The sequence below is a fragment of the Jaculus jaculus genome, chromosome 5 (genome assembly GCF_020740685.1).
Source record: "Jaculus jaculus isolate mJacJac1 chromosome 5, mJacJac1.mat.Y.cur, whole genome shotgun sequence".
Classification (NCBI taxonomy): Eukaryota; Metazoa; Chordata; class Mammalia; order Rodentia; family Dipodidae; genus Jaculus; species Jaculus jaculus.
Window position 1 is genome coordinate 34,617,213 of NC_059106.1, and position 17,833 is coordinate 34,635,045.

The following is a 17,833-nucleotide window of genomic DNA, read 5'->3' on the forward strand; positions in this document are numbered from 1 at the left end:
CTTGACAGTGTATCTCCCAGCCCACGAGATCACAGCAGAAATTGGGCTTCATTATAACCCATTCCTGAGCTGTCCAAGCTATTGTTCCTTTTATTTAAGTTTGGATGATGAAAAGTGAATGTGGGGGAAGGTTTTGTGTCATCCCCGACCGCTGAGGAATGATGGGTGACGTGTACACTAACACAAGGTGTCATGAATTTAGTTTAATGTGCCATAGCTCTAACTGACAGAGCATTTATAAAATTTGTCCTTGAGGATAAGCATTAAAATATTGTCCAAAATGATCTCATTTTGTTAGGTGATTTTTGAGGGTGAAATCGGAAAAGGAAACCTTGGTGGGATTGCAGTGGATGACATTAGCATCAACAACCACATTTCACAAGAAGACTGTGCGAGTAAGTGTGGGTTTGATGTAGAAATGAAAGGATTTCTTGCCCCAGCAAGATTCATGCCCTATGATGACTTCTGTCTTGTTATTTCGTCCATAATTTTAGTGTTTAAATTTAAAGTTAAACTTTGAACACATCACATAAGATGTATATTGTGACACAACAGAATAGAATAAAATTAGGTCTCCTGGTCTTAAGTTATCCCCACCTAACCTGATTCATTTAGAAAGTCTTCTTGGCACCTCCAACCAATAACAAGCCAAGGATTACAGAATAGCAAAGAGACAATGCAGAGGCTATAACTGGCATGTGAAAACATAGTGAGAAAAAGTAGGATACATAGACATCTGGATCATTATAAATATCTGAGTGTATCAACAAAACAGCAGGCTTTCGTATATTTTGATCACAGTGAATTTAATTAAGATTTCATTGTTAATGAATCATAGAAAGCAACATTCTTTGCTTCATTTTGGATGAGGAGATAATTCTGGCTCTGACGCTGGCTGGAAGAACTTAGTAGATAAATGCAATTCAGAAACTTTGCCTAGAGTTTTAGGGCTGGTGATAATGGTATGATCTGTGGATGAACGTCTAACATAGAAAACCAATTCATATCCTCTAGTTCTTGATATATAATTGCCCACAGCACCACTAATGGTGATATAATAGCACAGTAATTAGTCTTAAACTCCATTTGCGACACTTAAACTTTTGTTACATATCATTATATAATAGGATGTTAATTATAACAAAATGGAATAAGCCTATTGGGCAAATTTAAGACAAAGGAGGCCTATTGACTATAATGGGTTTTTGGTCATTTCAGCGACTTACAAGGCTTTTATTATACAATGTATTGAGTATATGCAATCTGTAAAGTGGCAATAATCTGATAGTATCAACTGAAGAAGTTAGAAAAAAACAAGGAACAGTGAATAACGGTCTAATCTTTCATTCTACATAAGGAAACTGTTTAATGCCACACTACTTAGCAAGTCTTCACAAATGACACAGTAATAGCTCAGTTGTGACTAGTTCACAGTTATTCATGTCCAACTCTATACTTGAATGAAATGTGTATTTCATGTGGTTCCACATGCCTGTAATCTCAGCACTTTGCTCTTCCAAGGTGAGGATAAGAATGAAATGTTTCAGGGATAGAAGAATCCCACAAACTAAAAGTGAGAAACAGCTCAGTTCAGCCAGCAAGTTTTTTTGTTTTTTTTTTTTTTATTTGAGAGTGACAGGCACAGAGAGAAAGACAGATAGAGGGAGAGAGAGAGAATGGGCACGCCAGGGCTTCCAGCCTCTGCAAACGAACTCCAGATGCTTGCGCCCCCTTGTGCATCTGGCTAACGTGGGACCTGGGGAACCGAGCCTCGAACCGGGGTCCTTAGGCTTCACAGGCAAGCACTTAACCGCTAAGCCATCTCTCCAGCCCAGTCCAGAAAGTTTTCATGACTGCGCAGTATTACAACGAGTTAGATGGAGAAAGGACTGTGGGCCTTTTCCCTCTCCCTGGGTTCACCTTCAGAGCCATAAGTGCTGTGGGGTGTAACACTCCGAAACACGCAAAAGCACCATTGAGATACTTTTTTTATGCTGAGCTACTAGTAAAAAAGAAAGTCTAAGGTAATTATATAATGAGACAGCAAATATATATATTCTTGGACATTTAGCCATGGCTGCTATGAGAATACCAACAATTTATTAACCATTCATTTCTGCAACAAATATTTATGAAAGCACCTACTTATGCTACATACAATTCCAAATGCTGGGATGTAACAGGGAACAAAATCATTAGATTACACATCTTCCATGGAAGTTTATCTTGCTTACTTCTGATAATTCACAGGAAGCAGTCTCTTGCTTCAGAGTCAGCCTGCAAATTTGGGAGGTCAGGTTAGCACACGCCAAACTTAGGAAGCAGCTTCCTGCACGTGGCGGCCCGGTAGCCCCAGCTCCAACCCCACGTCTGTTCTCTGTTTCCGTCAGACTTTCCCACGTTACGGACACCCAAATCCTGTCACTGTGCGCTAACAGGCCTTCCTGTGTGACAGTGTACAGGGACACTGAGCTCTATGCGCTCCTATGGGAGCCCAACAGAAGGGTGGGAGGTGTGTGGTTTGAGTGTATTTTGTTTTTGTTTTTGTTTTTGTATTTTGTTGGCAGTTGTCACATCTCTTTCAATTTCACTTGATTTGTCAGAACCGGCAGACCTGGATAAAAAGAGTACAGAAATTAAAATTGATGAAACAGGTAAATGTGTATTTTTATTTTTTTATTGACAGTATACAAGATGTTATATAAATATGGTATTGAGGAAGCAGTGCTGGGAAAAATGTACACATTCAGCAAAAGTCCTTGCTGTCTGCCTTGCTCCTTCTTCCCCACTCTGTCCCCTAGCAATCCCCCCTTTTGGGGATCTCATGAATTCTGCCGCCTTTCCCCACCTTACAGCCTCTTTTCCCCCTATCTTGTGGGCCCCTCTCTAGCTGCTTGGTTTCTCCCGTGACACTCCTACTTAAATGCATGTACTTAACCTTTATAAGCTCTGATCTGCTTATGAGAGAGAATATGCCCATTTTTGTCTTTCTGAGCCTGAGATCCATCGATATAATATTTTCCTCTTCCATCCATTTTCTTACAAACTTCATATTTTGTTTTTCATTATGGATGAATAAAATCCCATCGTGTCTTTGTACCACATTTTTGTTATTCAGTCGTCAGTGGATGGGCATCTAGGCAATTCCATGTCCTTGCTACTGAGAATAGACCAAGAACAAGCATGGATATGAAGCCTCTCTGTGGTAGGATGTAGGGTACTTTGGGTGTGTGCCCAGGAGTGGCAGAGCTGCTATATGGCTAGCTTTTTTTGTGAGTGTGAAGAGCCTCCACACTGCTGTCCACAGTAGCTTTACCAGTGTGCACCCTACCAAGAGTGCTGCTGAGCTTTGTTTTCTCACAGATGCCATTCTGACCGGCGTAAGATTTCCTCTCAATGCACTTTCACTTGCATGTCCCTGATGAATAAGGATGTTGAGTGCTTTTAAAAATATTTATTGCCCATTCATTCTTCTTTTGAGAATGGTCTATTCAGTTCATCTGCCCATTTGTGGATAGACTGCTTTTGTTTTTCGGTGTTTCCTTTTTGCCATTATTTATATATTCTAGATACTAATCCCTTATGGGAAATATAGCTGGCCAAGGCTGCCTCTCATCCTGCAGATCGCCTATTCTGACCAACTTCCAATTTCTTATGACTTGTGCTGTGTTTGTGAAGATGCTGTTCTGGAATGCTAATACACTTGCATATCAAAGCACTGGGGATAAAATGTGCCCTGAGCCAGAGCTCTCGGCTGGTGCTCTAACTTGACCGGGTTATTGATGCAAAACACTGTTCTTAGCTGCACAGAGATGGGGAGAATATCACCATGAGAGGTCAGCTGGTGTAAGGGTTACACCCTAGGAAGTGTGTGCTCCCCAATTCTTCCCCAGCTGAGCTCTCCACTGAAGGAAAATCACAAAACATAAAGTCTGTACCAACTAAGTTCATCTTATGACTTTAAAATGATTCAGATATTTGTACCTGGTTCTATCCAGGTGAAATCTCCAGAGAATAGACCCAATTTTATGAGAATCTATTGCTTTGCATCCATTTTCTCCCTCTCTCTCCATCAGCCCCACTGTTTGATGGTGACACAGATGGTTATGATGAGGGTTTTTGAGCACTGCTGTGTTACAAGCACGTGCATACACTTTTCATTGAACCCTCAGAGCAGTTTTATGGGCATATTACCTCCTGCTTTTACAAATAATGAGACTGAAACAAAGTGACACAGCTAATTAGAAGTGTCTGATTAACTAAAACATGTGTGGGCTTTGTGCTCTTGGTCAGAACCACGCCCAGCAGCTTCCACACCTCCCGGCTGGCATTCCTCACAGGCACCATGAGCAGTGAGTTCTCCCCACACCATCAGGTTCCTCACCATCTGTTGCCATCAGAAACATAGTCCTGCTATGCAGCCACTCATGGACTAGGTAGACATGGGGCTGTGCCCCTGGAAATGTGAACACATTACCCAGGCCATGCAGATGTAAACTTTATTAGAAGTTGTTTCAAAACCATGTTGCATCAAGGGAGAGAATATTAATATGCCCCCAGGGCTTGTTTGCCTCTGTTTGGGGACCTGCATCTCATATTTTAAGTTTTTTGTTGATTGGAATCTCAGTTGATCAAAGCACGATTAAGTAAACACCACACATGTACCCATTAGCATTTTGGTCCTGTTTCTAGTACCAGGTAATTAGGCTCAAAGCTCCCATGCTAATAACTTCCCATGTTCCACTCTAAAGCAAACATGTCCCCTGTGACTCAGCTGCCAAGCAACATGACTATCTCTGAGAAACCACCAGGGTTGTGAGTCAGGAGGTACTGATTATTACATGCCCTCTCTTCAGCAAAACATAGACACGTTTCTCCATTGCAGCCATAACTCTTCCGATATTGCTAGAACAAGCATCCCTTGTCAGAAAAAAAAAATCTCTCAGTGAAACCAATACAGACTTGGGAAGGACCTTGTTGAGTTTCTGGTGTCCTTATCAACTAACTGTGACATGGGGAATGGCGTCAGATGCCAGCACAATGCTAAAGATGTCCTTGGCCTGGTTTAGAGGTCAGGCAGGAATACAGAGAATGTTTAAACCCATCCTCCACACACACTGTTGAAGCGCATCACTAAGGAGTAAAAATTACACACGTATCCAAGGAACTAGACACATAGATTGGCCTATAACCACATGTGTCTAATGAACTAGACACATATATCAGCCTATAACTAAACATGTGTCCAAGAAACTAGACACATATATCAGCCTATAACCACACATGTGTCCAAGGAACTAGACACATATATATATATATATCAGCTTATAAACTCATATATCTGGACTGTCCAACATTACCAAAAAAGTTACAAAAAAATATGATGTTTAAGTAAGTGTATTGCTTTGTGTTGGGCTGCATTGACAGGTATCTTAAGTCTAGGTTGAACAAGCCTGGTCACTATAACCTCAGCCTCTAGGTCTGAATTCTAGTGCCATCGGCTCCCATCCCTCCACTGCTAACTTGTCACGGGTGACAGGCGAAGTTGGAACTCATGGTGCCTCCCAGCTCCTTTCTCTTCCTAGGCCATTCTGTCTGCCCACGACTGTCCCTTCACTGCCCAAAGAGCCTATTTTGTCTTCTCTCTTAGGGAGCACCTCAGGATATGAAGGGGACGGGGAAGGTGACAAGAACATCTCCAGGAAGCCTGGGAATGTCCTGAAGACACTGGACCCCATCCTCATCACCATCATCGCCATGAGCGCCCTAGGAGTGCTCCTGGGTGCCGTCTGTGGGGTGGTGCTCTACTGTGCCTGTTGGCACAATGGCATGTCCGAAAGAAACTTGTCTGCCCTGGAGAACTATAACTTTGAACTTGTGGACGGAGTGAAGTTGAAAAAAGACAAACTGAACACACAGAGCAGCTACTCGGAGGCATAAAGGCACAGATGTGGAAGGCGCGCGGGAGGACTGAGGTGGACGGCGCAGTGGAGCGTGCTGGCGCCTCGGTCAGTCCGCTTTCACTGTAAGCTGGGAAGTGCGTTGATGACGCCAAGCCAGGCTTTTCTCAGGAGCTTCAATGAGTATCGCCGACAGACGTGGACAGGTGACTGCAGTAACAACTGGAATCATGTACAGTTGGCTTAATTTGGATAATCAGATGCTGGTGTTGAGACCAAGTGTGATGGACTTAATGAACCACCCCCACCTTCTTTCTCTCTCTCTCCTCTTCCTATGAGGGATTCTGCTCAGAAACTATAAAATCCAAGATGCTGGCACCAAGCTTTGTGCAGCGGTCCCTTCAGTGTCCAGAATACACTAGCAACCATATTTCAGGGGAGCCCTGCAATTGGTCCTGTGCGTCATCACCTGCCCTGTGCATAGGAAAAGAAGGGTTGTTTCATTTTCAAAGTACCGTGGCCTCCATACTGGATAGTGTGTCAGCTCTGTTTACGAAGCAATACTGTCAGATTTTCTTGATGTTTTCCCAGTGTTTTGCTGAATCTCGTGTTTGTGACCTCCATACCGAAAACAGTGCCATCACAAAACTGCTGGCACCTGGGTGTCCCGCTGATAAGCGCCACAAAAAGTCCTTGGCACTAGTTAGTCTACGTCTTCTCAAGTGCCTTTTGGTTTGTACTGGTTCCTTTATGTCCCACTGATGACCCACTCTGTTTCCTGCTGGTGAAAACCCTGCTCTTTAATCAGACCTGGTGGCCCACTGACTAAGAAGAAAGTATACTTTAGCGCGTGACGCCGGCCCCGGGAAGGCAAGGGCTCCGCAGATTTGGCAACGTGGCTTAATTGTTCTGCTTTTTCTGTAGTTCAATATCTTGTCTCTTGACCCTTTTGTATAAAGCTGCAATATTCTCTCTCGTTCTTTCCTGCGGAATGTATTTTCAGATGTAAACTCTTGGCTCTTTCTTCTCTCCTCTCTCTTTTTCTCTTTGTCTTTTTCCTTTCTTAGAATTTAAGCATTTGCCACTGTCCAGTAAAGAACCTTGCAGCTTTAACCTGCTGGCAATGGCGAACAACTTTACTAGACTTATGTCTTAAAATCAGTAAGTAAGGAAAATTGCTAACTTTGCCCTCCAATGTCTAACTTTGGTTTTCTTGTTAACTGGTTAAGTGACAGTGTCTTTTTTCCTGAAGCCATCTGTTTGTCTGTTCTCATCAGAATGGTGTTTGATAAGTTAGGGAAGAAATAATGCCAACTGGCTTTCAAATGAGACCCAAAGGAAGGACTGAAGAAAATCTTCAAGTATTTAAAAGAACATACAACTTTTATATCCAAATATGCAAAAATGACCCCTAATAATGTTTTTGTTTTGATACTGAGTCAAAGGGAATGGAAAGGACAGTATAGTTAAGAAACAGTAAATCCCATGCCTGGGGTTAAAGAATGTTAAGATGTGGGGGAAGGGATGCATAAAGTCAAAACGGATATTTAAAATAATCCATTCAGCAGAAACCCTGAAGAAGAAGAAAAAATAGATTTGAATGACTGCTTCTAGAAACTTCCAATGGCTCATAGAGATAAAAGCCTGCCTTGGTGCTGGCAAGACGTAAGCCTCAACAGCTCAGAGAGGTCAATAGCTTACAGGCAGCATGTGTATTAACCCAAAGAAGCTTCAAGTTGGTGTAGCTCTGTCCTGCTGCGTTGTACATAAGAATCTCTCCCTTCCTAGGTTGCTATAGGTCTCACTCAAATACATTTATTGGGAATCACATTTGCCTCATGGACAGAACAGTCCATTCATCTTGGTTTAATTGGATTGAGAATGTCTCTTGGTTCCAGGAAAGTATTGATCACCAAGAAAGAAGAATAGATTTTTATCCCGGGGGGCATTCATTTACTTTATAATCATACCGGGAGAAAAGCATTAAGCTTACTTTGTTTTTAAGGCAACGGACTTAAACATTGTCCTCAGCCACGGTAAGCTGATACTGCAACTTTAAATTTTAAAGTACCTTGCACTGATAAATATATTTAAAAGTTATATGTTTATAAAGTTATTAATTTGTAAAGGCAGTGTTACAAAATGTTCAGTTTATATTGTTTTAGATTGTTTCGTAATTTTTAAAGGTGTAAAATAACATATTTTTTTCTTTATTGAAATCTATGAAACTTTCTGTAGTAAAATGTTTTCATTTTACTGGTATATTATTGCTTCATGTTTTGTACCATCATAAAATTTTGTGCAAAATTTTTTTTACAGAAATTTTTATTTTCTATGATGATATGACACTTGTAAATTGTTGTTTCAAAATGAACAGCGAAGCCTTAACTTTAAATGACATTTGTATTCTCAAACTGAGTAGCATAAAAACCACCTAGAATGAACTATAACTTAAATTCAAACTCTGACTACCACATTCCAAAGAAACAGTTGAATTAAACATTTTCATAAAAATCCCAAACCTGATGGCTTTCATTTTCTTCACTCTGTTCTTAAGAAAGATGGGCTCAGTTTACCATCCAATAACATTCAAGATTTCTTTAAAGTTCTCTTTTCAAAAAACAGTCCCACAATGAGCAGGAAGACATTTCCTGAATAGGAGCATGAATCTAAGACTAGCAGAGGAATACTACAGGATGTGGCCTTATGAGTGGAAATTTTCATCCCAAATTATGTCCTGTGTTTTACATTCTCATGGTAAAGTTTGTTTTATGATTCTCACAACTAACTATTGATAAGTTTCATTCCTTTTTATTTTATGTTATGGTTTTTCCAGATAGGGTATCACACTAGCCCAGGCAGACCTGGAGTTCACTCAGTAGTCCCAGGTTGCTCTCAAGCTCACAGTAATCCTCCTACCTTTGCCTCCTGAATGCTGTGATTAAAGGCGTGCCCCACTGCACCCACCCAATTTGCTCTTTTAGATGATAGGTACTAAATCTGTGTATGCATACATGCTAAATTTAGAGAAAGGGGGAAACTGAGCATAGTGTTTCAAATGGCTATTTGGTCATTCCTGGGGAGGCATTTATTCCTTTTGGGGCCAAAATAATGGAAAAATAGTAGCACAAAAAAAAAAAAACTTTTTAAAAAATGAGTCAAAGCAAGTTGAGCAGGGGTTTTAGAAAGCTTGTTACAATAGATTGGCCAAGCTCCGCCCCAGCACTCCTAGACCACCAGTTACTTGCCCACCTTTGACTAGAAACCCAAGTCCAAAAAGCATAGAAACCTCCCCCCACCCAGGCTAGGATAGTGACTCAAATATCCTATGCTTCCTGCTTTTCTTGGATCCAGTTACCATCTCTCAAGACTTAGCCAAGAATAGAATAATTTCCCTATTGAGCAATTTTTAGGGCTCTTGCTTAAAGAAGACATAAGGCCAGGAAATCTCATTACTAAAACTTAATTCTACCAGCCTTCATGGATATTTCCTTAAAAATACAATGATGTGCTAGAAGTTAGTATTGATCCAAAAATATTTTCTGAACAGGGCTAAGGACCATGGACTCATATTACCTGTTTCATTAATCAAGAAGATTTTAAACACGGGTATTTAATTTAATTTAATGTATTTGCAAGGAAAGAGAGCTAGAAGCAGAGAGAGAGTGAAAGTGGTCATGCCAGGGCCTCTAGCCACCAAAAACAAACTACAGATGCATACCCCATTTTGTGCATCTGGCTTTACCTGGGTACGGAGGAATCAAATCCAGATTCTTAGGCTTTATAGAGAAGTACCTTAACTGCTGAGCCATCTCTCCAGCCCATCCATGCCTTTTTCATTCTTAAAGTTATTTATTTGTGGGGGGGGCGGGCATGTTTTTGCCATGACGCGCATGAATGTGCGTGCGTGCGTGCGTGCGTGCGTGTGTGTGTGTGTTCAGAGAACAATTTTTGGGTCCTTGTCTTTCACCCCACTTGAGGAAGGGTCTTTTATTGTTATTCCCTGTTCCATTCCTGAGTTTCCAGGAATTTCTCCTATCTGCAGCTCCCTTCTTGCTGACAAATACCTGTCAAATGCAGATTAAGTAAAGAAGGCTAAACCACCAAGTAGGAAAATTAGGATGGCCAGTCTCATCATGTCCAGTCAGGAAGCAAAGAGAGAATAATGTTGACACTCAGCTCACTTTCTCCTTTTCATTCCAGTCTGGGACCTCAGCCCATGAAATGGTGCTGCTCATAGTAAAGGTGGATCTTCCTACATCAATTAACCTAATCCAGGAAATTCCTCACAGACATATCTTAGAGATTTATCTTCTAGGTGATTCTAGATTCCATCAGGTCAACAACGTTAACATCATACTGTGCAAACATGAGGACCTGAGTTCGGATCCCCAGTTCCCATGTAAAACTACAGACAGGATGTCACACCCCTGTGATCCTGATCCCTGAGGCTCATGGTCAAGCCACCCTGGCCTAAGTGGTAAACTCCAGGCTTAACAATGAGAAACCTTGTCTCAAAGCAGGTGGGCAGAATGACATCCCCAAAGATAACATCTGAGGTTGTCCTCTGGCCTCCAAATGCATGCATAGCTGCACACACATGTGTACCTGCATACCTACATACACACATGCACACATAATACAAAAGAGAGACATGTGCAAGCAGATTGCAATCTGGCTGCCTAATGTGGATGAAAATGTCCCATTGTTGCATACCTGTAACTCTGAATCAGCAAGGAAGGCCCTGGGACCCAACCATCACAGGAGAGGTATGGAACCCTCCTATGGTGCTGACAGTCTTCTGCTGAGGGCACTGGCCGATTCTACAGCAGCTCTGTGACATTAAGTTTTAGCACTCACTCTCCTTATTAATGTTCAGCGAGGTGACAGGGGCATCCAGGGTGCATTTGGTCTTCTCTACCCTCCACAACTCCCCATAATTCTTATTAAGGAATTGTTTGCAGAGGGGTTTACGGGGTCCTGCTACTCAAAGCAACTTTGTCCCCTAGAGACTGGAAAGGCACACTTTCTGTCAGCAGGTGGAAGTGGTCCCCCTATACCTTACAAGCCATTTTCATTCTTGTTTGTTTTTATGTTTGGTGTCACGTGATAATTGCATGTATTTTTGGAAACATAATGTGATTTTTTTCTTTAAGAAAAACATTTATTTATTAGCAAGTAGGGAGAGAGATAGGGAGAAGACAGACACAGAGAGAGAATGGTTGCTTCATGGCCTCCAGACACTGCAAATGAACTCCAAATCCATGTGCCACTTTCTACATCTGGCTTTACATGGGTATTGGGGCATAGAACTTGGGTCATTAGGCTCTGCAGGTAAGTGCCTTAAACAGCAAGCCATCTCTCCAGCCCATGACATGATATTTCAGCATGCATGTATACTGTGTAGTGATATAGTCAGGGTTCTGCCCCCGAAACCCCACATTCACATTCAGGTATTAGAAGGCCCTGCACAGTCTGCTGCACTGAGCAAGGTGTGTGGCATTGGTGCTATTTTGTGTGGTTGCTTGTGAACACTCACTAATGTCCACCCTGGTCAGCTTTCCAAACAAGGAAGTCTGAACACAAAGTGACCTGGCCAATGAGTGAATTCAAACTCTCACTTACAGCTGAGCATGCCAGTAATTCCAAAACTTGGGTGGTAGAAGCAGGCGGATCTAGAACTCAGTGTCATCCTTGGCTACACAGTGAGTTCAAAGACAGCCTGAGGTACGTGACACCCTGTCTCAAAACTAAATAACATCTCACTCACTTACTTTCCAAGTGTCAACATAGAGCCACAAGTTAAAATATCAGTTGGCAGAGTACATGTGCTGTAACCATTCTCCCTGTGGCTTCTGAGAGACCTAAAAGTGATTGACGAGAGATGAAAGAGATGCCAATGTAGCTGTTGTTTGTTGAAACATGTGAAAATGCTACAGAAGTGCAGCAAACCCTGGCACTCAGGATAGCTGGGCCAGGGAGGAAGAGGAACACCAATTTCTGTTCCAAAGAGGTTGCTTGGTAAACTACACACTGTAAACATGTTTTAAAGACATCAAAACCCTATATGGAAAAATTAGATTGATCCTTACTTAATATTCCTTTCATGATTTCTAGTCTTGTTCTATCTAGATCAAGATTCTAACCTTAATCTTTCATGATTTCTAATCTTGGGATCTTTCTTACAAGTAAGTGAGGAAGTATCAGGTAATAGAAATTTGTGCTCAAATAGTGACTCCCAAAAGAGAGTTCTCCACATAAAAAGAGGTTCTACAGCTGGGTGTGGTGGCTTCCATGTGTTACCTCAGCACTTGGAAGATAAAAGGATCATTCAAGGTCAACCCCAGCTACATGGGGAGTTCAAGTCCAGCCTGGGCTACAGAGAGAGTTCCAGATCAGCCTGGGCTAGAGGGAGGCCCTGCCTCAAACCAAACAACAAACAAAACCAAATTAGGGATAAGGAGATGGCTCAGTGGTGTTTGTCACAACTGGGTGGTGAAGACAGTAGATCCCCAAGGCAAGCTGGCTAACTGGTCTAGCTTGCCTGATGAGCACTGGGTGCAATAAGGAGAGACCCTGTCTACTCAACAAGGTGGAGAGCAGTAGAGGTAGACACGAGATAACCTCTGGCCTCCACGTCACACACACACACGTGCCCCCGCGCAGCAGAGCAAACGTACACTCATCACACTCACATTAAGCATGCACATGAACAAGCTTCTCATCTCCATATCATAGTGGAATAATCGCTGTTACGACGTAGGAGCTGAACAAGTGGGCACCATTCATGGTCGTCATCCTCATTTCACCACTGTCCTTCAATAGAGGCAGACAATCTTCTTTGATCGGTTTTGAGTTGGACGTAAACACATACTACCTTTGTGAGGCTTTAGCAAGAAAGTGACTCCAGGATAGAAAGAAGGTGGTGCCCCCCTCCCAAAGTTCCTTTCAGTGACTTGGGAATACCTGCTCCTCATCTTGGACTGCAGCCAACTCCACACCCTTTCCTTGAGGTCTCATCACCATGCCAGAGTGGAGGCTGCAAAACTACCAATCTTGGTGATGCTCTTCAGAAAACACCTGTCCTCTATGAGAGCCGTCCGCACCCTAATTCCTCCAACACTGGAAAAGTTTCCATTTTAATTAAGTATTGTTCTAACACTATAGATGTTTTTATTGTTATTGTTATTAAAACAAACTCAAAACAAGTGACAAACTCAATCCTAAAATTTTCTGGAATTCTGTCTTGATTCAAGCCCTCCACTTAAATGGAACTTAATTTTAGAGTCTCAACTATAACATTAGCCACATCTTAATTTTATCTATATTTAAACCTCCAAAGGCCTGAGCCTGTAGCTTAGTTGGCAGAGTGCTTGAGTAGCAGATATGAAGCCCTGGGTTCAATTCTCAGCACTGCATAAAACTGGCATGGTGGTACATGCCTATAATACCAGCACTCATGAGGAAGAGGCAAGAACATCTAAAGTTCAAGGTCACCATCCCACAGCGACATAAGGAGTTTCAGTCCAGCCTGAACTACTTGACAGCCTATCTCAAAAATAAAAATAAAATAAAAATAAAAACAGTTGTAGTGGTGCATATCAGTAGGAAATTGCTGAAGAGGCAGAGGCAAGACGATCAGGAGTTTGGTGCCAGCCTGGGCTACACATTTGGCCAAGCATGGTGGCACACGTTTTTAATCCCAGCACTTCAGAAGCTGAGGTAGGAGGGTCACCATGAGACTACAGAGTGAATTCCAGATCAGCCTGAGCTAGAGTGAGATCCTACCTTGGAAAAAAAAAAAAACTAAATTATTATTACAGCTTGAGTGTCCCTAATGTGGAAACACAAAATGTTCTTGGTATGGTTTGGATATGAAGTGGCCCCATGTGTGAAGCTCATTTGTGAAGGCTTATTCTCCAGTGGAACAGTGTCCAGCATAGCCTTTCAGAGGTGATTGTATCACAGTCACCTGACTCACGGCTGCATTCCTAGCTTAATGGACTCATCAGAAGTGTGCAAATTTTAGGTGGGCCTAATTATAGGAAAGTGGGTCATTGGGGACATGCCCTTTTCAGCTGTATTTTGTCCCTGAGCTCTTCCTCTCTCTGTCACCTTGACCTGAGAAGCTCTGCTCTTCTTGCTCACGCTGCCATGACATTGTCCCTCATGATCATAGCAACAGACTCATTGACCTGCGTGCAACTGAAACTCTAAAATCCTGAGTTGGTGTGAGTCTGTTTCCTTAGGTATAGTTTCACAAAACAGAAAGCTAACATAGGTTTAAAGTCTGAAACTTTTTGAGTGTCCACATGAGTTCTAAGTTAAAAATTGTACACCTGACCTCATGTGTTGAATCATAGCAAGCATGTTTAAAAACAATTGTATGACATTACCATCAGGCTCTGTTTACAAGGTGTATATGAAACATAACAATATAAATACCTAATTTTGGCCCCATCCCTAAGATATCTGTACTAGTCAGCTTTTTTGTTTATTTTTATTTATTTATTTGAAAGTGACAAACAGAGAAAGAGGCAGAGAAAGAGATAGAATGGAAGCACCAGTACCCCCAGCCACCGCAAACGAACTCCAGACACGTGCGCCCCCTTGGGCATCTGGTTAACATGGGTCTTGGGGAATTGAGCCTTGAACTGGGGTCCTTAGTCTTCACAGACAAGCTCTTAACCACTAAGCCATCTCTCCAGCCCCAGTCAGCTTTTTAATAACTAACAGATACCTCACATGATCAACTTCAAAGGATGAAAGGTTTGATGTGGCTTTAGAAAACCCAGTCAATGGTCATGTAACCCTGTTGCTTTGGGACCAAAAAAGCATCTTGGTGAAAGCAGTTTAGAGTTTTGTCTGCATCAAGGCAGCAAGAAGCAAAGAAAGAGCTGGAAGGGGACAGGGTTCCCATATCCCCTTCAGGAGCACACCCATAATAACCTAACTTCCTTCCACAAGACCCCACCTCCCAAAAGTTCCACAGCCTCTCAATGGTGCCATGGGCTGGACACAAAGCTTTTGAGTCAAATATTCAAAATATGGAAGTGTTCTAAAATCTGAAAAACTCTGATAAAACTCTGTAGATACTTCTGGACTCGAGTATTTTAGAAAAAGAGCTGATCTGAAGGGCCGTTTGGGCTCAGGATCTCCATCCTGGGACCAACCCTCACAGAGCCACACAGCTCCTCATTTCTTCCTAGAACCATCAAGCCTCCCAGTCACACCAGCACACATGATTTCCCGGAATACAAAATACGCTTCCCACACCACCCACACTGCTGAAGGTCAGTATATTCAAGTCATGCACCAGAAACAATGCTTGAAACTTGGGTTTATGACTTTAAAAATCAAAAAAGAGATCAAGGCCTCCTGGCCTCACTAATCCCTTTGCTCAGACTGGTATGGCTGTCCAGTAGGACGTGAGCATATTGTGATGAAGAAAACTGGAGAGGCCGTCAGACAGCAGAAGCAGCCTCCACTCAGAGCTGCCAAGTGGGCTGAAATCCACAACCCAGCCTGTGCACAAACAACTGTGTAGGAAAAGATGAAGTTGCATGTTGTCTTAATGTGTAGTCTCTGTGGCTAAACCAGATTTTAAATTTGACTTGCTATTCAACATGAGGCCATCAATAATGTCTTCGAAGAGAGAGTTGAGCCCATTCTCACAAAGGTCACTTACCAAGAAGGCATCTCCTCCTTTCCTTCTCGTCTTCTCACACTGTCACATGAGTGAGGAGAGTCAAGGATAACCTCCTGTCCATGCAGACGGGTGCTCCAAAACCAAGTAAGATACAGAGAAGCACCCAGAACCCACAAATAAACATCGGCAAGCACCAGAGCATGGTAAAGCAAGTGACATCAGCAAGAAGATAACATGATGGTGTATAGAGAGCTCTAATGTAATATAATACTATATAATAAACAAGTTTACAACTAGGGATGGAGAGGTGGCCCAGCAGCTAGTGTGCTTCCTGCATATGCATGAGGGCCTAGGAGGGCCTAAACCACCAACACCCATGCAAACTGCTAGGCACAAGCACACATGCCTATCACCCCAGTCCTGCAAAGGGGAACGGAATCCAGGGAACCAAGAGCATGATGACAGCAAGCTCAGGTACTAGTAAGATACTCCTGCTCAAACAAGATGGGTGGAAGAACCGAGAGCAATGGGTAGGATACCAGATATTCCTCTCTGTCCACTGTAGGGAAGAGACCCCAACCGTGCTACAGGCAAGCACACAAGGAGCCACAGGGTACATACATGTGCATATACCACCCCCACACACTGCACGCTACATCACACACACACTGCACATTATGTATGCCCATACACATATGCAAAAAAATAAAAGCTTATAATTAAACAATAAAATAACAGGATATGACAAAAATAGGACTTGCAGAATTAAATGTGGGGAATGTGTTGGCATCATTATAGGTCTAACAAATAACTGAAGAATAAGCAAAATAGTATTAAAAATAGAATTGCTGACAAGAGGAAAGGTTGGAGATCATGATAATAACTGCAGGTGCCAAAGATATTAAACAAGTTTGACACTAATGTGAATGAAGGAAAGAAACAGAGCAACATAAAGATTCTTTGTAACTCTGAGGTAAATAACCTACCTATTCACGTTGACATTCATTTTATGTAATTCCCCAGCCCCACCCCCCCTTCCTCTATCCTTCAAAGACCTTTCCATCCCTGTATTAAATGTAACACAAGAGGGCTGGAGAGATGGCTTAGCGGTTAAGCGCTTGCCTGTGAAGCCTAAGGACCCCGGTTCGAGGCTCGGTTCCCCAGGTCCCACGTTAGCCAGATGCACAAGGGGGTGCACGCGTCTGGAGTTCGTTTGCAGAGGCTGGAAGCCCTGGCGCGCCCATTCTCTCTCTCTCCCTCTATCTGTCTTTCTCTCTGTGTCTGTCGCTCTCAAATAAATAAATAAAACATTTTAAAAAAATGTAATACAAAAATAAATTTCTTGAACAGTAAGTATGGGGCTGGAGAGATTGCTCAGCGGTTAAGGCAATTGCCTTCAAAGCCTAACAACCTGGGTTCTATTCCCCAGTACCCACATAAAGCCAGAGATGCACAAAGTGGTGCATGCATCTGGAGTTTGTTTGCAGCAACTAGAGGCTCTGGCGCACCCATCTCTGTCTCCAATCTCTCTCTCTCTTTCTCTCTCTTTCTCTCTCTCTCTCTTCTCTCTTTCCCTCTCCCCCTCTCTCCTTGCAAATAATTTTTTAATTTTTAAAAGAAAAATAAGTATGGAACTGAATCTCATCATTGGAAAACAATGTTATCCCAGGAAAGTATTTGCATTGAGTTGTGTGCTAATTTGGCTGTTAAACTGCTAAAATTCTACATAATGTTTCAGATATTGAAAGAATAAAGAAAACTGCAAGAAAGAAGAAAAGAACATCAGTCTACTCCCAATCTTCTTGAGAATGGCTCCATTCAAAATAGTGGTATAAAATCTACAATGTCCCAAGGGGAAGTTGGGATACCAAAAAATTCCTGTCAATCTAGGTTGCTACTTGGAAACACAAGATTCAGTGTTAGAAAGAAGGGATAGCAAAATGTCTCAGTGGTTAAAGGTGCTAGCTTGTAAGGCCTGCCTGCTTGTGTTTGACTCAATACCCACAGAAAGCCAGAGCCAGATGCACAAAGTAGCACATCCATCTGGAGTTCATTTACAAAAGCAAGAGGTCCTGGAGTGCCCATATTCTCTCTTTCTCTCTCCTCTCTCTTTCTCTCTCTCTTTCTCTCTCTCTCTAATAAATAGAAATATTTAAAAGTTTAAAAATCATGAAAATAAATTTCAAGTGGTATAGTAATCTTAAGCTACTAATAAAAATATGACATTGACAATCAAATTCAGACAATTCAGAGATGAACTGAAAATAAGGGCTCCGGGCCTGGC

General features: G+C 42.2%; 1 protein-coding gene across 2 annotated transcripts in view; it reads left to right on the forward strand.

Moving 5' to 3' along the window:
* Window positions 1–8,421, forward strand: part of Nrp1 (neuropilin 1) — a 153,072-nt gene extending 144,651 nt beyond the window's left edge. For both annotated transcript variants that reach the window (XM_004659780.2, XM_004659781.2), the window contains exons 15-17: window positions 299–395; window positions 2,604–2,654; window positions 5,651–8,421. In XM_004659780.2, the coding sequence (XP_004659837.2) occupies window positions 299–395; window positions 2,604–2,654; window positions 5,651–5,940 (438 nt within the window). In that variant the 3' untranslated portion in view covers window positions 5,941–8,421. The remainder of the gene's footprint in view (window positions 1–298; window positions 396–2,603; window positions 2,655–5,650) is intronic.
* The last annotated feature ends 9,412 nt before the right edge of the window (window positions 8,422–17,833 follow it).